Raw genomic sequence first — 26,916 nt, forward strand, 5'->3', positions numbered from 1 at the left:
TTTTTTTTTAAAGCAGGTTTTCACTTTTCCATTTCCTTTCATTCCAAAGGCATTACCCATGGTTTATATGTTCTCATGTCCTTTCTAGTTTAGTCTCCATTTCTAAAGTTAGTTTCTCTGTGACTTAAAATTTCATCCTATCATCTTTCACTTCTTTTCAAATCTTTCTCTTCTCCACTCACCTTATTTCTGAGTTTATAATCTGTGCTGTTCCCTCAAAGCACCTCTCTTCACTGAATTTTAGTTCATTCTGGAACACCATGTAACAGTTTTAAGTCTGGTGGACCTGTAGTCCCTATAACATTATTATGCTCCTTATTGTCTCTTTGACATATAAAATTCTATATACATATATAAATTATATGTAAAAGATAACTTCAAATAATTATGTAGATAAATATAAGTTGGATTACTTCATTATTACACATAAGTTACAATTATATATAATTATATATGTATACATAATGGTTTTATACATAGTATAATTATTTGTCTACATGTATAGTACCATTATATGTAGTATGTAAAATATATATTACACATAATTTATGTAATTATATATGTATATATAATGGTTTTATATATAATTATGTAGAGAACATGGTATAATTATATATATAATATATATGTGCAGTATACATAGGTATATATTCATATAAAATAAAAAGACATCAAGCAGGAGCAGAATTCTATCTACAGGCAATAAAGACATAGTAGATGAACTGGAAGGCACTTTCTCATAGAAAAGGAGGGTGGGTCAACATAGCTTCTGTAGCTACGTGGCTATAGAGTAACTTCTTTTGTTTTCACCCAGTATTCAAAACACAATGATTCTTTTATGAGATCCATTGGCCCTATTTTCCTTCCACTGTTTTACCTGGTACTTCTCTATCCTTTGCCCCTACTCAATCCATACTTGATTCTCAATCTTTTCTCCTCAAATCCAGGCCTATCTACATTTTTTTTAAATTATTTATTTCTTTTCAGTGTAACAGAATTCATTGTTTATGCACCACACCCAGTGCTCCATGCAATACGTACCCTCCATAATACCCACCACCTGGATCCCCCAACCTCCCACCCCCCGCCCCTTCAAAACCCTCAAATTGTTTTTCAGAGTCCATAGTCTCTCATGGTTCACCTCCCCTTCCAATTTCCCTCAACTCCCTTCTCCTCTCCATCTCCCCATGTCCTCCATGTTATTTGTTATGCTCCACAAGTAAGTGAAACCATATGATAATTGACTCTCTCTGCTTGACTTATTTCACTCAGCATAATCTCTTCCAGTCCCATCCATGTTGATACAAAAGTTGGGTATTCATCCTTTCTAATGGAGGCATAATACTCCATAGTGTATATGGACCACATCTTCCTTATCCATTCGTCCGTTGAAGGGCATCTTGGTTCCTTCCACAGTTTGGTGACCGTGGCCATTGCTGCTATGAACATTGGGGTACAGATGGCCCTTCTTTTCACCACATCTGTATCTTTGGGGTAAATACCCAGTAGTACAATTGCAGGGTCAGAGGGAAGCTCTATTTTCAATTTCTTAAGGAATCTCCACACTGTTTTCCAAAGTGGCTGCACCAACTTGCATTCCCACCAACAGTTTAAGAGGGTTCCCCTTTCTCCACATCCTCTCCAACACACGTTGTTTCCTGTCTTGCTAATTTTGCAGGCATATCTACATTTGAATCTAGATACAATCTAGATTTAAAAGGTTCATTTCCAAAGTTGTAGGCCGAGACTGCTCCAGAAATATTGGTTCATCTTTACCATGTCTCCCTCACCCCTTTCTCATTTCAGCTTTTTCCGCACTGGCCCACCATGTCCCCAGGGAGTCCATGTAGCTAGTTTCCGGACACAAAAGAAACCAGGCTGCCTTTCCTCCACTTCCTTCAGTACACATCTATACACCCTGTGTGGGGATAACATGTCATCTAGTTTATTCTAGATCATATGTTGTCTGTGTGTGTGTTGGGGGGGGGGGGTTCTGCTATCTTCCGAGCTCTTCCTGCTTTTATGTCAAGATTGACGGAGATGAAAATCTATGCCTCTATATGATAACTTCTCATTTGCTCTCAAACATTTAGTGATAACAAGTGACTAGGTTTCTAAAAGCAAAAGCCCTACATCTCAATTGTAAAAGACAGAAAATGAAAAGGCATTCATATAAAGAATGCGAAGTGTCCACGATTATAATTTACAAATGACTAACTGAAAGATATCATCAGATTTGATGTTTACACGTTCTGCAGGAAAACCTATGCTGGAGTTATGAACCATCTTCTTTCAAGCAGAAATCAGCATGATGTCCAGGATCATGAAACAGTCTAAGAAAGTTAGTCCTGCCTTCAATTAAAAGATTCTGTAGCTTAAGACGTGTCTTAATGTCTTAAGACCACTCACCACCAACAACAATTTTAATTCTCTACATCTTTTTAATAAATGCAGGAGACAACAAAATTGAGAGGCAGGAAAAGAAGGACCATCTCCCATTTTCCACCAATGAAAATCGAATCCACATGTATCTATGCGAAACACAGCTGGACCTCGGTTTACATATTTTAAACATGAATGAGATCGAGTTTTGACACTGTAATTATAAAACAATTAAAAGTCTATAAAAGATATAACTGGGCTAAGAGTAATGGTCCCCTTTCAAACCTAAGGGTCTCCTTAATTTTGTGGATGACTTACTAGGTTCGAGGCACTGTGCCCGGTACTAAGCAATAAGAAAGAAGAAAATAAGTGAGCTATGCTCTGCTCCTCAGGGAATTCAGAAGCTGGTGTATGTATCTGAGAGTAGGTGAGAAGCTGGTGTGGATTATAGAGAATTAAGCCCACCTGGCAACATAACAGAAGTATTAACAAAGTATACAACAAACAACACAGAGAACAGAACTCAGGGGCCTTGGACAGAAGCAACCCAGAAGAAGGACTATTTGAAATAGGCTTTGAAAGACAAGCAGCATTTCAGCCAGCTGAGAAGTACAGGAAGGACATAACAAAGGCAAGTGGAAATACCGGGGGTGGGGGTGGGGGGTGGGAGGGTGTCACACAATGACACAGTAGGGGGTTTTCAAGTAAGAGTGTATTTATGTTGTAAGTACTTAACAAAAAAAAAAAAGTTCCAATAGGCTTACTGGACATCAATTGCTATTCATTCTATGTTTGATAAAAACAATCCCCGTGGAGCATAACAAACAACATGGAGGACATGGGGAGATGGAGAAGAGAAGGGAGTTGAGGGAAATTGGAAGGGGAGGTGAACCATGAGAGACTATGGACTCTGAAAAACAATCTGAGGGTTTTGAAGGGGCGGGGAGTGGGAGGTTGGGGGATCCAGGTGGTGGGTATTAAGGAGGACATGTATTGCATGGAGCACTGGGTGTGGTGCAAAAATAATGAATACTGTTATGCTGAAAAAAATTAAAAATTAAAAAAAAAAAAAAACAAACCAATCCTCGTATCTCATTCCACATGCACATTTTCAAAGACGCCAAAAAAGAATACAAGAGGATGACAACAAAAATGGTCCAAATGGTTGGTTCACTAGCTCATCATGAGTTAACAATGAGAGTGTCAAGTATTCCTCCCAGGAAGGAACCAGCTTAAATGGATGCCTAGCCCTCGTCAGTGCCTTCAGTGCCACATGAAATACCTACCACAAATCAGGAGCATTCATTTTTAACACGGAGACCCCCTCTTACAGTACAGGAACGAGAGAACAATAGCCAACACAGCATTCACCATAATGTGAAAACCCAACACCAGCTAGCTAAACGGTGTGCCTGGTTCTACGCACCACAGAATCTCAGGAACCACGGGGGATGTGCTCTATGTTAAAATACTTAATATTGTCCTCTTAAGAATACTTTTCACAACTAACACCTAATATCATAATTTGTACAAAGAGAACGCTCAATCAACACTTGTCGAATCAAAAATAAATCTAAGCAGGGCTATAAAACACATAATGATTTGCCACCCACTATTATAAGGTGAATCATGTTACTTGGCATGGAATTATAATAAATGAATCCTATGTATACATTGCTCAGCATAGTTTCACAGAATAACCGAAGAGGTACTATGGTATCAAGGAAAGAGTCAGGGATTTGCAGCCAGCAGGCCGAGATGTAAGCATGGAAAACCAATGCTAACACTGTGGCTTCGAGTCCCATTAACCATATTAGGCACAGCACCTGACCTCTATTTGCTTCCTATGTCCCCATGTGTACAGTGGATGTGACAGTTCTTACTGTCACACTCTTACTGCAGCAGCTGAATGAGACTGCCTGTCCAAGGACTCCGGAGACCAGAAAGTACTGCACAAAGGATGACTACACAGACTGATTTCTGATTGACTTCCCACCCATCAGACATCTTCCTCTTTCCCTTCGTCCACACGGTCTGATCCTTTAGCACATCGGCAAGGCATGTTGTCAATACCCCCAGGTCCCCCACCATCACTGTAGTCTGAAGAACCAGCAGCTCCCATTCAGATCTCCATCTCCATGCTTCCAGGCTTGTTCTCTCAACATCCTCCAGTCACAAAGCAATGGCTAAATCAAATTGCACCGTTCACCGGTTCCAATGGCCTCCCTTCATCCTAGAGCGATACCTCCACTCCTGGCCATGGCCTGGAAGGCCTCCATGACCAGTTCCAGTTGAGGGAAACTAACTGAGGACCCCTGCATTATGTGGTTCCTCTTTCTGGAATGTTCCAAGAGACTAGGGACAGCTCACTCTCTCTCACTTCATTCCAGATGGCTCATGTAGCACTGCCTCAGAAAACCTTTCCCAAATACCTTTTGGGAAAGGGGGAGCCCTTGCCCCATCACTCTATACCCCATTATTCTGCTTTCTCCATAGCCCTGAGTTCCGAAATCATACCACTCATTTGCTTGTTTACTTTTTCACTAGGACATAAACACCATGGGGATAAGAGCTCGGTCTCATTCTTGTCAACAAACTTACCTGACTTGCATGCAAAAAGGAAGGGCTCGACAAAAAATTTGCTTAATGGGTAATAAGCATATTTTTCAAATCCCCTTCAGTTTATCCATTCCACAGACAATAACAGAATGCCCATACATAACTTAAGTACCACTAGTAAAACCCGAATATTTGGAAGACCTCGTAAGGCTTTATCCCACCTTGGAATTTGAAGTGGACTCCAAGAAACAAAGCCGGTTGCCAAACCCTTCTGCGGCCAAACACAGCTTCTGTTGCTCTTTCTGGATGGTCGTGGTACACTGCAGAACCACCTCGTCATCCTGCAGAGGGGGAGGCAAAGAGAAAGGGGAAGTGAGGTTTGACATGCCTAGACAGTCTAAATCAGACCTAGAAGACTAGGATTTTAGCGCCTATTAAAAATTAAAAATTTTAGCACCTATTAAAAATGTAACAACAACTTCCCAAAAAATTCCACAGAATCAATCCCTAGAGAATTTTTCCTTGTTTAAAAAAAAAAGGTAACTGGATGGAAGGAGGAGAAAGAGGTGATTACTACTCAGGCAGTCAAAGGTTTCCTCACTAGCATTACTGATCCGCACACACAACCCACAGGAGGAGCGATAAACTATAGAATCTCCACGTTAGCACTCTCACTCATGGTGTTAATCATCAAAATGACCAAGCAATCATCTGACATCAAGCATCATCAGGACCAGCCCCGGTTCCAACAGCAGGCACACACAGCGCTCCAAAACCAGCTCAGGCAGCCGGGTCAAGAACAGAACACCTGGGTTCACATTGACCTGAAAAGTCGTCTCGGCTCATCCACATGTTGGCCCCTTGTCTGCATTTGAAATGAGCCTCAGTTGCTTAAAAATGTGCCGAGAGGGTCTCCCAGTTCAGTCCTGTGAAATCCCCACTGGTTTCCAACTAACTACGCAGCAGTACGGGACGAGTTATACAAGTGAAGAGATGACAAATGGGACAACTCCGTGTAGGCAGCATGAGGACAGCAAGAAGCATGGCCTTGAGACTCAGCAACAGCTGGACCGGCCATCCGGGCTCTGCCATCTGCAGGTCAAAGATCCTAGACCAAGCACTGAATCTCTAAGATGACAAGGTAAAGGACCCACACAGGGACGGACACACAGAAGGCGCTAAGCAGACAATTAAGTGGGAGCTATCATGGTCCTTTTTAAACAAAATATCTGGGGCGCCTGGGTGGCTCAGTGGGTTAAGCGTCTGCCTCAGGCTCGGGTCATGATCTCAGGGTCCTGGGATCGAGACCCACATCAGGCTCTGTTCAGCAGGAAGCCTGCTTCTCCCTCTCCCCATTGCTCCTGCTCTCTCACTCTTTCTCACGCTCTCTTGCCAATAAAATAAAAATAAGCAAATAAAATCTTACAGAGGGCGCCTGGGTGGCTCAGTTGGTTAAGCGACTGCCTTCAGCTCAGGTCATGATCCCAGAGTCCTGGGATGGAGTCCCGCATCGGGCTCCCTGCTCCATGGGGAGTCTGAGTCTCCCTCTGACCTTCTCACCTCTCATGCTCTCTCTCACTGTCTCTCTCTTAAATAAATAAAATCTTAAAAAAAAAAAATATCTTACAGAAAATTCAAAAGCTGAAAACAAGCCTTTCAGGTTAACCCAAAGAATATGCTCAGTCTGCAGTGGAAAAGTACAACTCCAGTCTGCATTTAAAACCTTTATCATGCTATATACTTGTTTCATTTCCTATATGGTGCAGCAATACCTAATAACTGACTTACAGCACCAGTCACAGGCAAAGTCCGATCTCTTAATAATCCCCTCCCCACTCTCCCTCCAGATGCTCATTAATTTCCAGTGAACATTCGACTGCTACACTTAAGAAGTCATCCACTTAAAAAAAAAAAAAGGCATTATTTTCATATAACGAGTACATCTGAATATTAATTCATGCTCAGCATGGCTATAATAAAAATAATGAAGGGTTTTTGTTGCTTATGTAATCTGCAACATCGAAGATATATTTTGTTTTCCAAATACGCAGCCTAATAACCAAGAACCGAATTGTGCTGATGTGCTCCATGGCTTACCAAATCCCCCCAGTCCTTTACTACCTTGTCTCATTCCCCCTCTGGAACTAACTCGAGCATTCAAACTGCACTCTTGCGTAAGATGGGCTCCTCTGGATGCTGGAGACCATCTAAATTCCACTTAGTAAATAATTACTTTCATGCACTTATTAAAGACAGTCTGGGAATGAGAATTAAGAGAAAATAAAAAGATATAGGACAGGCGACAACAACAGTGCTACTGAGGAAACCCCCAAGAAAAGAGGGGGCACATCGTATTGGTCAAGAAGTGTAGTGTGTATTGGTCCTGGCACTAACGGATTTACTCTTCCCCACATCCCGTGATGTAGAGCTTATCTACACTCACACAGATGAGGACAAGGAGACTCAAGGTAACTTGATGCTCACAGAGCCAGCTGATTATACATATCTCTAGGCACTGATCATTCAACCTAATTTATCTGAATCTAAGAGTCCTTGGCTCCACGCTGCTTCTAGATGGCTCAGCTATTTTTTTTTTTTTCCCACTATGTTTGCTGGCTAGAAAAGTACTTCTCAGTCTTTAATGTGGATCCTATCACCTGTGGGAAATGCAGATTCTGTTTCTGTTGGGCTTGGGTGGGGCTGATCCTGGATTTTGAACCAGTGATCTGAGATGCTAAGATCCCCAGTGGGTCCCAGAAAGGGGAGAGATGCCAGGAGACATGTGAGCAGTCTCTTGTAAGAGTAGCTGCGTGTTAAAATAAGTCCATATACTTTGGACAGAACCAGAAAGAAGAGCACACGTGGAGATGGTCCTTGACATGTGGTCCATCCCAGCCATATTAGGGAAGGGAACCGATATAAGTAACACACTGAACTACCCTACTAGGTTAATAAAACCAACTCACTTGTGCAAAGTGTCGCTTCAATCCAGTGCGTCAACACTGTGTGATGGAGTGCCTGGCCACGAAGCAACATTAAGTTCAAGAGCGTTCTGCCCCACCACCAAGGAAAGAGGCTCTAACTACAATGTGCAATATCATGATTCCACTTGGAATGACAGCACCGAGCCCGATGCACTTATCACGCTTTTTCCAGTTTACCTGGGAGCTGTTGTGATTATATATTCCAGAGCAGAGGGTTCCTTTCTGACAGAAAGTAAAATATACTGAACATTGGATGGACCAAACACCACTCATAAAAACCTGCCAGGTCCCTTTAATTAACTCATCATGCATCTCGAAGCATCATTTTTCTCCAGAACCATGCTGGCTTGAGAGCCTACTGGCTATGCATTGGAGAAGTCATGATGAGCAGCTTTTTAATTTATTATAACCCATGTTCAGTAAATCTGGTTTTTGCTAACATATACATGTGTGCATATGGATACAGGCGCACGCACGCGCGCGCACGCGCACACACACACACACACACACGAAATCTCTTTTCTATTCCAAGAGCAAAGACTAATAAGCACAGCCTCATCCTGTTGGGACTCCAGAAAGTTAATTCTGTTAAGGTAACAGAATAGTAAGGCTATATATTGTATCTCTTGGGTCATAAAGCTTCTGAATTAATCTCTGCCACCCTACCTGAGGTCCAGGCTTCTCTCATTTCCCATTTTAATTGTGCGCACTGTTGGTGCACCTGAGTGCCAAAATGCACACAATGGCCCTCACTTTTCCAGACTTAGCCCGTAAAAACTAAAATCTTCCTTAAATATTTACCTTTCAGTATTCTTGGATCTTTGAGTCCATGTCTTAGGTCTATTACCTAGGGTGACAAATTTTGATTCAACTCAAGATATCATATTCCATAGCCAAAATGCTACAAAAGTCTATTCTGCCTACATTCTATTATTTCATTATTTTTTTTTTTAAATTTCAAAGTCTGTTCATCAACTAGGAATGACTAGCGTAAGAAGATACCAGAACTTTCCTCGAAACACTGGAACTTATACCACTGTCCATTTCATATAAAACAAACTGGAAGAAATGGAAGTACTTGTTTTTTGTTGTTGTTGTTTTGTTTGTTTTTTACAAATTTTGAATGAAATTAATTGTGAAAAAATACTCTAGGAGAAACTTCATGAACTTTGTGAAAATAAATAGCACTTCAGAGAGAATGCTCTCCGGCTTACAACTCCCCAAAGTCCTGTGAATCCTATGCCAAATCGATCAACTTCTCATCATACCAGCTACTGTCATCTCTTGGTTATTATCTTCAAAACCCACTGAATAGTCTTCCATACTGCACATTCCCTTCCCGTGGTGCTTCACCTCAAGGCCACCCCATAAACCTGACCATAATGTCAGGTTTTAATGGCTTCCCATTACTCTAAGGGAAAAGACCAAAAAACTCCTCTAGTCTACAAGGACCCACTCTGCATAGACAGTACCACCCCAACATTTCCTCCAACCAAACTTCCTTCGTCCCTCTGCGCCTACCAGAGTTTGCACATACTATTAAACCCTTTCTCCCTCCTCTAGTTAAAGACATATTCATCTTTCAAATCTTAACTCAAGCATCCATTCTTGAGGTGGCCTTCCCTGACCCACAAGGCTTTTTCAGTTCCTTTGTTTTGAGCTCCTATACCACTATATTCCTTCATTTTACATAACTTAATACATAATGACATTATTGAATTACAGCACCTAACACTGCGCTGGGCACATGTAACATACTCAGTAAATGACTACCTTAATCCACTTCTGGATTGCTCATAAATGTGCTGCACACTGACAAAATTGAGTTGCTTTTTAGAATTGCCAAAGTAAGACCCTACTTTTCCAATTAAAGTTAGCATGGTATGATCCCATTACATGATTTTTCTGGTCATATTCAGCCAGGAAATAGGGCAGTATTTGAGGACAATTGCTGATCTTATTATATTTGTGAAAAATTTTAATGAATTGTACGCACCTGTAGCATCAAAGAGATTACTGGGGGGAGGGGGCACTAGTCTAGTCCTCCATTTCCCCATAAACGTAATAAAACTTTGGTTACAACTCTTTCCATACGCCATCTAAGCAAATCAAACATACCGTCCTCTTGGTAAGTTAGGAAATGTTCTTCCTCACTCGGGTCATTAGGAAGTCCCTCAAATCACAGCAGGGATTCTTCTTAGACCCTTATGATGATTGTCTTTTGATTGTCTTCTTAGACCCTTATGATGATTGTCTTTATCCACGTCTACATCTTCCATAACTGGTCTTCTCCCTTGGTTAGGTAATAATTTTTCCACAACTGACTCCAATTTAAAAAGCTCACTATATGTATTGCATCCTATGGCTATTGGTGAAGCGGGTCAGATTGAATTCTATGGAAACCAGGGGTCCACTGAAAATAGCTGTTTTGGGGATGCCTGTGTGGCTCAGTTGGTTAGGTGTCCAACTTTTGTTTTTGGTTCAGGTCGTGACCTCATGGTCATGGGATTGAGCCCCTCCTCTGCACTAAACATGGAGCCCGCTTGGGATTCCTTCTCTTGCGCTCCTCTCTCGCTCTGCCCCTCCCCACCCCGTGCATACACAAGCATACACATACACATCACTCTCTCTAAAAAGAAAAAGAGAAAAGTGCTTCAGTTAAAACCAAGGCAATCACATCATCCAACTCAGATATAGTAAATGCTCCATAAATATATGCTGGATGGAATTCCTTTTGTTAAATGCTCTTGTACTCTTCCTGTGACCTGACAATGCTTTAGAACAGAGATTAATGCTGCATTCCAGGCAATTCTGTGATGAGTAAATAAGACATGATTTCTAGAACAAATGCTGCCAAGTCTGCTGGAATAGTACATAGGAAATAACTATCAAACAACAGCAGTAGCTTCTTTCAGACATTCATTTATCATTTAATAAATATTTACTGAGGATCTAGTATGTAATAGGATAGATCCTAAGCACTTGAGATTAATCACTTTATAGATCAAAGATCCCTGAATTCATTATGCATACATTCTGGTAGGGGAAGAGGGACAATAAACAAAAACACAACAGATCTGTAAATTACGTTAAAGTTCTGTGAAAAAAAATGGAACAGTGTGAGAGGCATCAAGAGTACTGCTGTGGTAGGAAGGTTGAAATTATGAATAGAATGGCCAGGCCTCATTGAGGGGATGAGTTCCAAGCAAGACTTGAAACAGGGAAGGAGAACAGACACTTCAGACTGAGGAATGGCCAAAGCAAGTCCCCAAGGCAGGAAGGCATCCAGCATGGTCAAGTAAACAGAGGTTGTCCCTGTGGCTGGAACAGAGCAGTCAGAGACAGGAGGGTGGAAGCTAATGGGTGGGGCCAGACCATGAAAGGCCTTGAGCCCAGAGTCAGATCTTTGGCTTCTGCTGAGGAAATGGGGGGCCACTGGGTGCTGTACTAAACCCAGGGAGACAAGGAGGCAGCACAATGACCTGAAGTGAGCAACTTCAGCCATTCAGGGGAGAGGAAGATATTCAGACGAGGGTGTAGCATTGGAGATGGACTGAAGTGAGCCAATTCCAGACACATGCTGCATTTATCGAGTGCCTCCTATATTCCAGGAACTGTGGTAAGTGGTCACAAATTTGTCTCCTTTACATCATCATCGCATCTGGCTTTTCTGGCAAATGGCCCAATACAATGTTATCTCTATTATATGTTTTTCTTACAGCAAACATGTGGTTATCAGAGCAAATGAGTTAACACAATTAAAAAAAAAAAAGCCCCTATTTTTGGTCTTGCATTGAATTTATATTCATTCATTTAAAAAATACGGACTATTCTCAGTTTGCTCATTAGCACAACCATGAAAATGACCATGCCAAGCAATGTTAGGAAATATTGTTTATGACAGTTCCATGATCTTTAAAAAATTTTTGTCCAAACATTAAAAACTCTATCAGTTATAAAAGTACCAAAAAATGAAAAAAAAAGTCAAATATTTAGTCTCCTATAACCTAAAACATTAAAAACACAGAGATTAAGGTGTTTTGTTCTTTGTAAAACTCTTATTCAGAGCAGTCTGAATGGGGCCTGCCTTATGCTTCTCATTACGTAACTCTCCTTCTGGAAGGAGCATCTCCTCAGTGTGTTGGCAAATGGTCTTACTCCTACATTTAGATCACTCTCCAGCATTTTCAGAGTTTAATGTGAATTTCTTAACTGGTGTCACTTCCTCTGGGACATCTCCAACCTCTTTGTCACAACCATATTCCTCATTTACGTCAACGAGGTCACCTTCACCCGGGCCCTCTGGCTGCACGTCTATGCTTTTCCAAGGCCCAAACTTGTCCATACTCCCACTCCCACTGCTTCTACGACTCCACTAATGTTCCATCAGAATTTCATTCCCAGCATTCCTACTTTTTCTCTACTGCATTTTCATCTTTGTTGGCCAATCCCACTTACCCATGCTTGGGAAATGCCCGAAGCCTTGATCACAGGGAGATGAGGAGATAATTAATGCAACTGCACAGGTGTTGTCTGTGTGGGACACGGAGCCCAGAGGTGCAGTGACCAATCACCATAGACTCTGAAAGCAGCACTCTGCTGGGTCACTGATCATGATGTCCATCTGGTATGTATTTGTCCACGATTCATAAAATAAAGAGCTAGCAGGGAAATCTGTGCTTTATGCGGTTCCTCACAGTTGATATATCTTGGTAAATGAAATATGAACCTTGATGTTGTGGTGCTGATGCCATTTAATCAAACGCGCCAACTGAAATTATGCCAATGATAAGCATGCAAATTGCAGGTCATCACCTATGTTTGCCGAGATGCTACTACAGAAGCAACAATTTGAACATAGTATATTATTAAGGTAGAAGTAGCAGGAGTTGCTGACAAATTATATGAAAAAAATCCAGACAGCTACTATTTCAGAAATAGTGGTTGTACAACTGGACCAAAATAAAATTGTCACACTAGAGAGAAACCCTATAAATAAAATGAAGACAGAATAGCCTCCAACTACAGATTTAACCTTTATGCCCACCCGGAAACTCAGACAAGGAGATACTCTATGACTATATTCTTGGTATAAAAGCCTTCAGTCCTCATTCAGCCCTAAACAGTACATTTTTAAATTCACCCAGTAAAAATACATTGAAATGTCTGTGGCACAGCCTGTAATGCATACTCTGTCCCTAGATAACATCAGAGACTTCACAGTGGAGAGAAATCCTATAAATGTGATGAAAACAGAAGAGTGCTGGGCCTCAGCACACCCCTATAGAGACACCAGAGAACCCACAGAGGGGGGAAAGACTCTATGAATATAAAGATTATGGGGAAGACATCAGCCAGAAGGCTAACACTTATTCATACTAAAAAATCTGTATGACAGAGAAACTCTGTGCTTTCAATCAGTGTGGAAAGGCCTTCACTGATAACTGAAAAACATGAGCAAATTTGCACAAGAGAGGAGGTCCATCTCTGTCATTACTGTAGAGGGGTTTGGGGTGAGCTCCAGCTCCCATATGTAGAAGAAAAGGGCAAAAAGTCATCATCTTTAAGGAAGAAGGCAAGGGGACATTTACCAGGAGGTATAACCCTCTGGGAGGATTCCAGAGAATTTCTGCTCTGAAAACAGATCAGTGAAGAAAGCACCCAAGATCCTCTACTCATAGAGCAACACCTGTAAGACAGATACAGACTCGAAACGCACAACACACTATCAGCTCTGGGAATGAAGAGCTCTCCTCCATGATAACTCATTCCTTAACCAACATTAAAGACTTCACCTGAGGAGGCATTTATCCAGTCAAGTCAAGCTTCAGTTGGAGCTTCCAACAGAAAAACCACGCTGGGAAGACACTCCCTGAAGAACCCAATGCTAGCAACAACGGTCGAATGACCTTTGACTGAAGCGATGTAAGATAAAGAGATAATGCTGTGAGAAAGGGTGAGTGCAGAATTTGGTAAGAAGTAATAAAATTATAGTGATATCAGTTAAACAATATTAATTAATTAAAAACATGCTCCTCAATAAATTTGTACTTGCAAATATGAATGCAGTAAAAATTGTTAAAAATCTAGTATGTTGCTATTTCTCTGGACATAACCATGAAAATACGCTGAGTGAGAATGGGCCCTTTTCTCCATTAATAGTCCTTCCCTGACAATCAGTTAGATGGCTCCTGCCATTTACGCAGCACTAAACATAATTATAAATACTTAGGTTAATCAGAAAATAACTCAATGCAACTAAAAAATGTAGAATATAAGATAGCATACCTTTACTATAGAGTGTTAAGTTTGTATTAACGTAAGAGTGAAGAAAATCCCAAATTCATAATTTATTAAAAATAAATAAAATTGGATTCCTATATCCTATCATACCTAAAAAATAATTCTAAGAATTAAAGATCTGGGGACCTGGGTGGCTCAGCTGGCTAAGCATCTGCCTTCGGCTCAGGTCATGATCTCAGCGTCCTGGGATCAAGCCCTGTGTCAGGCTCCATGGGCTCATTGAGAACTGTGCTTCTCCCTCTACCCTCCTCCCTGCTCATCCTCTTACTCTAATAAATAAAAATTAAAATAAAAAAAAGGAATTAAATATTTAATTGCAAAGGCAAACTATTTGACTTTTAGAAGAAAATACAGGTAAATATTGGTATAAGTTTGTAATAAAAGAGGACTTCTCAAGCAAGACATAAAGAACACAAAGAGATTGAGAAATTCAACTTTACTAAAATTAGGAAGCGGTAGTCAATAAAAGGCACCATAAAGTAAAATAATAAATCAAAATATATGGGAAGAAATTTGAAATTCATACTAAAAACAAAAACATACATGAAGGATATATAGAGTTACTGAGGAAAAAAAACAAAAATAGGCAGAAGCATCAATAGCATTTCAGCAGAAAATGAAATACAAATGGTGAATAATAAGAAAGAAGTTCGATCTCATTAGTAATTAGAAAAATACAGACTAACGAGGAAATTAAATCCACTCTATATTCTCCAGACTGCGGGGGGAGGGGGTTCTGACAAACCAAGTGTTGGCACCAATGTGGAAAAATGCAAACTCTTGTACATGTTAGGAAACAATGTGGCATCGTTGAAAATGCATGCCTTGTAAGCTGGCACTTCCATTCCTAAATAAATTCCCCAGAGAGAAATCTTGTTTATTTGTATGAGAAAGCATGTGTACTGATGTTCCTAACAGCACCAGAATCATGAATGAGAAATGGAGCTAACTATCAACTTCGACAGCGGCGGCAAGAAGAGCGACAGAGTCAGCCATAAGACTGGAAACGAAGGAATGGTTTGAGGTGAGCATTTTGGAAGGGAGGCCATGAATAGTCCGCATGTGCCCGAAGAACTCTCTTTTGTGGCTTCCTATCACGTGATTTGGGGGCAGACAAAGCAATCTCAAGCGTCCAGCCTGAGCTGGACATCAGTAAAATGGTCACAAGTCTTGGAAAAAGAGAGAAACCGGGACATGGAAGTCTAGAGGCACACCAGATTCCACAGGTGACTAGTTCAGGACTCCTGGCCAAAAGACATATGCTTTGCAATAAAACTAAAGGCACTGAAGCAAACCTGAAGACTCCTAATCTCTCTCTCTCTCTCTCTCTCTCTCTCTCTCTCACACACACACACACACACACACACACCCCAGAGAGAGAACCGGAGGGTATGTCAAAGCCCACTGAAGCATGGACAGCACCAATGAGTCAACCCTGCAGAAGCCTGGGGGGAAAAAATCTATTTTCCTCCTGAGTAATATTATTCTTCACAGGGCTAGGATCCCGCTTACACTACAGTGTGACCACTCAGTTCTCACCTCCTCACCAGTAAATGAACAGACTATCCTTCCAGGTCCCTTCCAGGACTTGCATTTTATGGTTCTGTGGGAAAGACAAAAGGAGGAGGATGGAATTCCCTTCTGGTAGAAATTCAAACATCGCAATTACCTTTCACACTTTTACTCTGTAAACTATCTCTAGCTTCCTCCTTTTTTTTTTTTCCTCTTTTTTTGGTAGAGGCAACTAAAGGATATCTCATTAACATCCCTGACTATTCATACTATGCATGTGGTTTTATGCAAGAGGATAGTAGCACTTTTTTTTTAAATCTCTTCTCCCCAATACAGCAGTAATCTGGGGCTCAGTGCTGTGGACAGTCAGGCTGAAATACATACACAAAATGGCATATGCAAGCTGATGAACCGCGAGGACATTAGCATATGCCTGGGTAATGTCAGCTGAAGGGGAGCTGGACAGAAACACCCAAATATCAGAGACAATCAAGACATAAGACCTATTCTTAATTTCCAAGTTGTAAGTGGCAGCTATCCAAATTTAAGGCACAAGGCAGAATGTTTCCTCTGAATCTATAAACATTTCATCAGTGCCTTTCTAGTCCCAGTCTGGTGGAAATAAACACTTACATTAGAGGGGAGCTTCACCTTTTTCATCTTGATACACTGTATCGGGAAATCCATCAGCAAGCAGTAAATTTAGTGCACTAATAGGCTCTAAGGAAAGCTTTGGGTTCTCCAGGATCTGCATTGTTCTGACTAACAGAGCTAGAGTCCCACCCTGCTCTTCTCCTCATGGGCCAGCAGCAAGTTCTACTGATGTGGAATTTTAGCTTCCTACCAACTAAGACTTGACAAGAAACAAAAGCTGGAATCATCTACAGAGGTGCTGAATGTCTTTCTTAAATGCTGCAGAAACCAACAAAGACATCAAACAAGGTATAGAGAAGCCTTTATCTTATGAAGAGTCACAGATAATGATTACATTTTAATAGGTCTATATTCCTCTTGGAATTTGTCATACCCAAATGTCAATCTTCCTTAAATTCCCCCCAATTTTGCCATGTCCCAATGTTCCTTATCTCCATAAGCAGCACTGTCAATCAATGTAATTAAAACAGGACACCTTTGGGTGCCTGGGTGGCTCAGTCAATGAAACGTTTGAGTCTTGACTTTGGTTCAGGTCATGATCTCAGGGTCCTAGGATCAAGCTCCACATTGGTCTCCAGTGTTAGCACAGAGTCTGCTTGGGATTCTCTCTTTCTCCCTCTGCCCTTCTCCTGCTCACGTTCTCTAAAATAAAATCTTCCAAAAAAAAAAAAAAAAAAAAAAAAAAAAAAGACACCTAACTTCCTGTTTCTAATGCCTGTATTCCTTTCACCAGCTCTCCCACCATCCCAGGCTTCGTGCATGTCTCATGAGACTTATTCTGATGGTCTATCGGACCCCACATGCTCTATTTTCTCCAGTTCTACAGCTATCTCTCCTGCCCTTCCCCATGTTGCTCATTACAATCCGGCCATACACATCTCCTGTCTATTCCTCATACGTGGAAAGCCCTTTTCTGCCTTGCTTGCCTTTCCCTTTGCAGAAATGCTCTTCCTCTGGACCTCTGCCAAGCCTGTTCCTTCCCATTACTGACAGCTCACCATATAGTCCTCTCTGTTGCTTACCACTCTACCCCAGTCTCATCACTCACTCCTTTATACCATGGGTCCTGCTCGGCAACTGTCTTCTTTACTTAACTGTTTTCTTACTCATCCTCTTCTCCCCTAAAATTACATACATGCCATGAACAAAGAGCTCTTGCCTACCTTGTTTATACTGATACCTAGTGCCCAGCACACAGGAGACATTCATAAAGGATATCTGGGAAATAAAAGAATGAAGGGATTCTTTCTGTGCCTGTAAAGGGGAAAGGAACTGCCATTTATTATTTGCTAGAACTACCTCCTCCAAATACCAGGAACAGCTAACCACCATGAGACACCTATGTCCCAAGTACTGGGCATTTCCTCAATGACACACTGAGGGAAGTCCTAGATCAGTTCTACTTAGCAACTTCTACTCATCACAGAGCACGACATCTGGCCCAGAACACCGTCACTGGGTGAGTAAATGAAGAGCTCTAGGAGGTAAGTATTATATTGTGCTTATGAGGACAAGCAGGTGCTATTACTACAGCTACTTTACGGAGGAGGAAAAAGCCATCCTGACAGTAAACTGCTTGTCCGTGGCTACCCAGCTGGGTGTGATGGAATGGGGTGGGAAGTCTATCCTCGAACCTCTAGGCTGCACAGTTCTACACATACTGATGTAAAATCACTGCACCAAGAGTCTGCCTGGGGAAATTAAGGAATCGACCCAGAAACTGAACCTAATCCTCCAATTTCCTTTTATCAAATATGTTTGATCATGTGGCTACAGGCAAAGTGAACAAAGTTACCATATGCAGGTTGAACTGTGTTATAAACAAATCAAGAGCGGGGCGGCTGGGTAGCACAGTCAGCTGAGTGTCCGACTGACTCTGGGTTTCGGCTCAGGGTCGTGAGATCGAGCCCCGCCTTGGGCTCCGTGCTCAGCCTGGAGTCTCCTTGAGATTCTCTCTCCCTCTGCCCCTTCCCCCTCACTAAAATTAAATAATATTTTTTTTAAATCAAGTGAAAAAACATAATGAAATAAGCAAATTAGTTTGAAGGGAGGAGTAGAAGGAAGTGGTGAGATGAGAAAGAAGGTTGGATGTATCATTAATAAATAATGACAACTTAGTCAACAAATGGTAGGCCAAGAAAGGGCAGTCTGAAGTAATGATGCTCGATCGCTTTTTCTTCCGTCTTTTCTTAAAATCTAAGTAGAGACAGAGGGACAGAAGAGGAAAACGGACCTTCTTAACTTCCACATCTGAGATGGAATAATACTAGCTTAAAACTTTTTCTGGACTGCTGTAGAACGAATTAATACGTTGACACTTGCCATATCCTTTGGGACTCATCAAAATACTTGACAAAATAACACTGTATGCTTAGAACTCAGCAAAGCATCCTCCCCTTCCATCACTGCTTTCCTACGTTTCCACACTACCCTGAAGCCCAGGGGAAGGGATAAGATAGAGTGGTGGCAAAGGAAAGAAGATGGAGGAAGGTCAATGGCACAGGTCTGCCGCAGACAAGAAGGCAGTACTCTCTACAGGGAGCTTCGAAAGGGTAATAAAACCCAGCAAAAGCTATCCTGATTTTTCCTTTCACTGTGCACAGGCAATTCTCAACAGTTAGGGAATACACTCCTTCCTGCCTGGTTAACTGTCCCCTCCACCAGATGTCCCTGACAAGGTAAATCACCTAACATTAGAGCCGCTGAATTACTAAAGGAAACCTACACACACACACACACACACACACACACACACACACGCTACTATACTAAAGAGCACAACACCTCATCAATAATTTATGGATGCAGGTACAATCAGCAATCGATCAGATCCCAACTACAGAAGAACTGAGATAGGTCAGGACTGATACACCCAGTAAGACTACATGAAAAATCCATTCCGCTATCCTGATAGGACATATCCCATCTATTTTTTTAATTAACATATAATGTCTTATTTGCCCCAGGGGTACAAGTCTGTGATTCATCAGTCTTACACAATTCACAGTTCTCACCATAGCACATATCCTCCCCAATGTCCATCCCCAGCTACCCCATCCCTCTCACCCCCTCCCCTCCAGCAACCCTCAGTTTGTTTCCTGAGATTAATATCCCATCTATTCTTTAGTGAAATTTTATTTCAAAAGGGGGTGGGTTGAAACTACCCTCACAAATACCACCCAGAAGAATAAAAGTTTCACAGAAACCATAAGGTAAATGAAATTTCTTTGTTCCTATCATAAATCTTTAGAAAATAAATTTCTGAAATATGTTCACAGCTGTGATAGAACAAAATTTGGAATTAAAAAAAAAAGATAAAGGGAATTCAAGAGCCGAAAATGGCTTGGATAATATGTGAGTTCGTATATGTAGAACTGTAACAGTGGAAACAGCTTATAAAAATTAAGCATTTAACTTGACCTTGATCACAAGAAAACTGACTTGCAAGTAAAAAATCAGATCTAGAAAGACCAAACATATTTAAGACATTCTCAGTGTCTGTTTCATTCCAGACAGAGATTAAGTTTGACAGATACATGCACCAACAGTCACATCAACAGAAATGTATCGGTTTCTCTTTTCCACTTAGAAAATATCATGCATAGACGCGAAGCCTATGTTCCTAGCTCTGAAATGATCTGAACTCCTTCTTGGAACTAAAGACTGCCACAGATAGAAAAGTCCTGTTAAAAATGCACTTCGTGTATGTGCTGGGTTTAAGAGTGTTAGTCTGGCTCTCTCACACTTCTACATGGAACACAACCCAAGGAACATCTCTTCAAGGAAAGGAGTGCTCCTCTCTGCACATAAAGCATTAAGTCCGAACACAGAGAGAGAGTCATTTAGCACTAAATAATGTCTCCTTGTCACCTGGCTGATGTTCAAGCAGAAAGTATTAAGAGACCAAAGACAACACCAGATGGGATGACCCCTTAGGATTCATTCTGCAATTAGACCAGAGTGTTACCTACTGTACAAACCATTTATGAGATATTACGCTTCTATGAAAAATTAAATATATTTAGTCATACTCCTGAAATATTTAGTATCTGTGCAGAGCAGATAAGACCCACATGTAAGTATAAATATAGGTACATATCATGCATAATAGATTGGTTGAGACTGCATGCATATTTTAAAATATTAGCAATCTGCCTTCTCCTGAGGAAAGGCAGAGGCCACAGTGAGTGAGTGGCACAGTTTCTCAGAAATCCATACTAGACTCACATTGTATAAACCACATTAAAATCCTAAAGAGAAAACTACGATGTACTAATTATCCCAGCACGGAGGAAGAATACCAAAAAGATCACATTTTAAGTAAGATTATGGAAAAGATGGAGAAGTAATTTTAGAGGCAATTTTTAAGATCTGAATATATATATATATATATATATATATATATGCATATAAATACACACACACCCATATACATATATAGATGTATATGTATAATTTCAAGATAAGGCAATTTCAGACATTATGGATTCTTGCACACACTTTCTCTGTCTCTCCCATCCTTCCTCCCTCCCCCTTCAGGTGTTACATATACAACTCCATGATCTCTAGTTAGTACATTTTTCTTACATTGCATAACACAAGGACAAACTTTCAAAACTGATCCAAAACACTACATAACAAAATTGCATAACAGCAGTCAGATACATAGTAATATATACCACCCACAGGAGAATAAACACCACAGTTTTCAGCAAAAACATGCCAACATGGAATAATGAAATTCATAGAAACTACTTTAATCTTGCTTCTGGGATAGGTTTCGATACAGATCTCCCCACCTGCACATTTATACAAGGGTTCATCACACAAAATGTATAGATAAAACAAGTGTCTGAATTTCTAGATTTGCTTTTGGAAAACATTGAAATATCAGTATATAGCCTCAGGCTCCAGTTAATCTCTGTAATTGACAAACCTATTAAATTCGGGTCTTGCTAAACATAAAAGTCTGTAATACAAAGGGAGATTACTATCCTGTGTGCCAGGTGCCGAAACCTCTCTATTTTCATAGGCTTCCAGTAATTTACCTCATTTCTGTTGCAATCAGTGAGTATCTCAGCTGAGTGCTTTTCTCTGACATGAGAATGAATCAATGAACCAGCCAGTTCTACCTGAGCATGGAACTCCTCATTAGAATTGGGTACATTTATGCTGTAGACAGTGAGTCCAAGCAAAGCAGCAAATTTCAGCTCTTATGTTATTTTCACTCAGCCTACACAAGTATTATAGAGATGAGCAAAATGTTAATTTGTCCATGAAGCAAATTCATGATGTAAATTTTAGGGCTAGATTTTGGAAAGCTCAGCACTGAATTCACAAATGCAAGCTTACAGGGGGGCAAAGATAATGGACGGCAACCCAATGCCACCCAGATAAAGGGAGACACACAGATGCCTGTTCCAGAAACCCCGAGGTTGCAGGGAAGGAGCCCAATCAGAACCCAGGATCGGAAGCCTGTGTTCAGCCCTTCCTGGCTGCATGACCCCAGGCAATTCTCAAGCAGTTGCTCCTCAGTCCTTTTCATCTATTAGGTGGAAATAATAACATTACCTAACAGTAAGTTGTCATAAATTGTCCAAAACACATTAACCTGTAATAATAAGTAATGTAAGTTAAGGGGGAAAAGCCTTATTTTTGGACTAAAATCAGAGATTGAATGCCAGCTACCCAGCTCTCTGTCCTAGTCACTGTGATTGTCAGTATTTTCATCCATGAAGTGAACACCTCCCTCAGAGGGTCACGCGAGAGATTAATCAAAAAATACATTCACAAACTACCCAGGACAGGCTGCTCAGAATATAAAAGATGAATAATTGTTGCTGCATCATTCCTATTTCTGTAAGGATTAAATTCACTCACTCAAGACACACTAGCATCAACAGGAGAGAACAAGTTCCCCCACCCACGAAGCTCACACCCCTGCAGGAAGAGAGAAATGCCCAGCAAATGAACGGTTATGAAAGTGAACACCGGAGAGCGGTAAGAGCCTACCATTCAGAAGGACAGGGTAGAGTAACGAAGGGGGGTTATGTCACCCGCTGGTCAGAATCAGCCTCTGGGCTGAGGGGACACACAATCACCATCACATCAAGTTGCAAGTGAGCATATTGAATATTCCAGGGCAACAAATACCATTCTGCAAACAGGAAAGGTTTTCGTGAGCTCCAGAAAGAGCGAGGGGGCTGGTGGGTCAAGAGGAGGGAACAAGGACAGAGACCAGGTGGGGCAGGACCCTTGCAGGCCATGGGAAGGACTTTCAGAGTTTAGTCCAATTAGGACAGGAACTGTGAAGGGTTGTGAGGAGGGGAGTAACAGGACTCATTTTACTTCAAAGGACTCATTCTGGCTTCTACGTTGGGAGCAGCAATGCTAGTGGAGAGGGTATTACTGTAACTGAAGCAAAAGATGATGGCGACTTCTGCTGGGATGCTGCCTGTGGGGAAGTGGCCACAGTCTGAATGTAATTTAAAATATGGGACGCCTGGGTGGCTCAGTTGGTTAAGTGTCCGACTCTTGATCTCAGCTCAGGTCTTGATCTCAGGGTCCTGAGTTAGGCTCCATGCTGGGCACGGGGCCTGCTTAAAGAAAATAAAAATTTTAAAAAGTAGCATTGACAGGAAAGGAGATGCAGATAGAGAAAAGGAACAATTACAAGTTTTAGGGCTGAACACCCAGATTAACAACAGTGCCATGTACTAAAATGGGAACACTGAGAAAGCAGTCTGAAGCAGGGAAGGCGGGGGGGTGTGAGGTCAGTTTGGGACACATTAGGTTTGGGATAACTTTTATCCAAATGAGACATCAAGCAGGCAGCTGGAAATAAGACTCCGAAAGTCAGGTCAAATGTCACTGCTGAAGATAAATACTTAGGAGTCATCGGTACAATAAAGTTGCAAGGGGGAAGTCAACCTCTGAGCAGGAGAAGGTGAAGATGACCATCTCTTCTGGCAACGTGTTATTCATTGGTGGCCTCCTCAAGCATCATTTCAGTAGAGTGGGGAGGATGAGATCCAGAATGGAAGGGATTTATAGGAGAATGGAAGAAGAGGAAGAAGAGATGAAGGTATGGAAAATTCTTGAACTGTGCTATAAAAGGGGAACAGAAAAATGTTACAGCAGCAGGAAGGGAATATGGAATTACAGAAGGAAATATTCTGGGGTCCTCTAATATTTCTAATATTCCTCTAATATTCTTCTGGGCATCATGGAGGGAGGTGATCAAAAGAGTCAAAATTTCTGCTCTCAATCAGTAACGTCAGGACAAGGATATGAAAAAAATAAAGCAAGCTAGGACAAAGATATAATGGGAGTTGATATTTTAAATGGCTGTATAGGGAAGAGCTCTCTGATAAGACGAAATTTGTGTGAATGATGTGGGAGAGTCAGCCATGAAGAGATTCAAGAAAAGGTTCTAAGAAAGGTATTACTAAGGGCGCCTGGGTGGCTGGGTGAGCCTCTGCCTTTGGCTCGGGTCATGATCTCAGGGTCCTGGGATCGAGCCCCGCATCGGGCTCTCTGCTCAGCATGGAGCCTGCTTCCCCCCCACCCTCTCTCTGCCTGCCTCATGCTTACTTGTGATCTTTTCAAATAAATAAATAAAAGAAAAAAAAAGAAAGGTATTACTGATATGTTTGAGAAATATATTATCAGATGTTTATATGTTGGTGGGAATAATCCTACAGAAACCCAGTAGAGAGGGAAAAGCTTGTGAGGGAGAGAGAGATAGGGACAGGTGTATCTCTACCTGTCATGAGTTCAGGAGAAGGCAGTGGCCACAGGTAGGAGCAAAGACAGAACTCCTGGTAGGTTGGTTGATTCCGTAGAGGGAAGATGTGGAAGTTTGCTTCCAGCAACATCTGTTTTCTCAATGAAATAAGAAGTAAGTTATCAGCTAAGAGTGAGAAGGAAGAAGAGGTTTGAGAAATACAATATGGGGCAGTGAACCGCCTAAGAAAACCGCCTAAGAATGTCAAGACCCACTTGAGGTTAGGAATCCTAAACATTCACTGATATGCACGGTAATGCAAGATCTTTAAACTCTAAAATACTGTGAAATAAATGATACTGTAAGTTTAAAAAAAAAAAGGAAGAAAAAAGATAATGGCCAAGCAGAGAAAATAAAATGTCCTACTCATGTGGACACAGGTTGGACATGATGAGTTAATATCCTGAAAACTGTTTGCAACAAGCATCTTCAGAGCACTTAGGGTCCACCGGGGAGACAGAAGAGGGAGATAAACAATGACACTGGAGCATACACATGATACAGTATCGGGACAGAAGGAAGAAGAGGACAGAGGAGGAGCAGGAAGGGACAGGCCACTAGGAAGAGCAGTCCCAGCCTCCTGCACGTGTAATAGACATCGTAGAGCCCCTTCCTACCTACTATCCAGTTCAATTCATCCCAATGCTATTTGAGACCTATTAGAAAGGCTATTACAGTTGCCTTATATATATATATATATATATATATAACTCCACAAAGTCAAAATATCAATTAACTCTATAAATCTTGAAGTAGACTGATGGATTTCCCCACTGGGACCCTGGTTCACAGCATCCTTCACACCTCTAGCCCAGGCCTCTCTCTTCCCGGACCACACTCTTCAGGGACAAGGATGATGCCTTCTTGTTACTGCAACCGTGCTGTCTAGCCTCATACCTGGATTATTACAGATTTTCAATAAATGTTGGATGATCAACAAATGAATAAAAAGGTGTAAATAAAAAAAAAAACAATCAACCAAAGTCTCGCCAAGAGGAATTAAATACCAAGTCTCTCATTTTCTAGCTACTTACGCTTGGAATAATCCCCTTCAGGAAACTCAATGATCTTATTCACACACAAAATAAACCCCCGCTTATCATATTGCATTGATCACTATAAAGATTAAATTAAACAGATGAAGCCCTTTGGAAACTGAAGTGCTAGATTACTAACATCCACACACGGATAGCTCAAATAAGCCACGGAGGTCACGAGCAAGGTCATGCACAGTTTCAGCAGCACGGCAAACAGCTAATGGTGAGACCTGATCACCCCTAAGAACTCAGTCTGAGTCAATATTATCCACGAAAGACTGCAGTCTTAAGTAAAACAAAGCTTAAAAGAAAATGTAAAAAGGCGTCCATTATGAGTGATGTGAAAACCAGACTTGGTTTAGAAAGAGAAGTCACTAGCCTGCCAAAGGTACTCACCCAAACTTTCATCTAAAGGAAATGGGCACAGGGTGCCTGGGTAGCTCAGAGGGTTAAGCCTCTGCCTTCGGCTCAGGTCATGATCTCAGGGTCCTGGGATCCAGCCCCGCCATCGGGCTCTCTGCTCAGCGGGGAGCCTGCTTCCCTCTCTCTCTCTCTGCCTGCCTCTCTGCCTGCTTGTGATCTCTGTCTGTCAAATAAATAAATAAAAACAAATCTTTAAAGGAAATGGGCACTTTAAACTTCCCTGGTTTCTGATATCCTGTCCATGATGCTCAACCAAAAAATTGTCAAAAATGCTCAATTCAACAACTTTAATTTTTGGATTAAAAAATTGCCTAAGAGGCCATTTAATGTCTACCATTTTTGTATGTCTTTTAAAAATTCAAGTTGGACTTTTTAGAAATCTCTCAGCGGTAAGATGCTGTCACAACGAGTTTAAGTCTCTTTATCATGAAAATTGGGTTCATTCCTTTTTTTCCACATTCCTGAGAGAAAAGACAGTTATATTACAACATCCTTTTCTATCCTTTCTAGCAATCAAAAGGTTATCGAGGCCATATTATGAGCAAAAAAATAAACTTCATATGAATAGAGAAAAAGAATTTCCTGCCTGGGATTCTTTGGATTAGTACTGACAAGGAAAAATAAAAACCAAGAAAATACCCCTCAGTTCATGTTGGGGGTATCTTGGAGAGGTCTTCCGTCTTGAAGATGATTTAGTTGAATTATAACTGAAACAGAACCCAAAGCAGTATTTCTCTTCTTAAATAAATGGATTTTCCAAATTAAGTATCCTCTTTGTATTAATCTAATCAGATCATGCAAAATCCCCAAAGTTCATGATTTATAGGTGAGATTTCAACATTATAGAAACCTCTGATCCTTTGCTCAGCCACCCCAGATGTCAAATACAGTATAAGTTTTCACCTTTAAGACCAACCTAAGATAGCTTGGAATCTGTTTTTCACCTGTGTTGCCAGCATAACCAGGCTCTCTCCAAACTATCATTTTTCCCTTCCATCCCCACAAGGCTCTAGCCACCTTTCTCCAGTTACCCAAATACCCTGTGGCTTGGTCTTTGTTCTACAAAGTGTTTCTCCTTTGTGTGTTCTTCCCATGATGCAGTACACTCATGAATTATCTACAATGGCCAGCAAGGGATAGCTTATTAAGCTGTCATGAGCCCCTTTCGTAATCAACTCTGGAAAGAGGAAGTCTCTTGTGCAGTCAAACATAATGAAGTTTCCAACCCACTAGCACCTCAAAGGTCTGCCACATCTCAGTGGGCTCCGTTTTTCTA

The 26,916-nt window shown here is 41.2% G+C and overlaps 1 protein-coding gene across 7 annotated transcripts in view; it reads right to left on the reverse strand.

The window, feature by feature from the left end:
* Positions 1 to 26,916, reverse strand: part of RYR2 (ryanodine receptor 2) — a 740,314-nt gene that overhangs the window by 537,746 nt on the left and 175,652 nt on the right. For all 7 annotated transcript variants that reach the window (XM_032883093.1, XM_032883091.1, XM_032883088.1 and 4 more), the window contains exon 2: positions 5,163 to 5,282. In XM_032883093.1, the coding sequence (XP_032738984.1) occupies positions 5,163 to 5,282 (120 nt within the window). The remainder of the gene's footprint in view (positions 1 to 5,162; positions 5,283 to 26,916) is intronic.

This window comes from Lontra canadensis, unplaced genomic scaffold (assembly GCF_010015895.1).
Source record: "Lontra canadensis isolate GAN:19392208 unplaced genomic scaffold, GSC_riverotter_1.0 scaffold85, whole genome shotgun sequence".
Lineage (NCBI taxonomy): Eukaryota > Metazoa > Chordata > Mammalia > Carnivora > Mustelidae > Lontra > Lontra canadensis.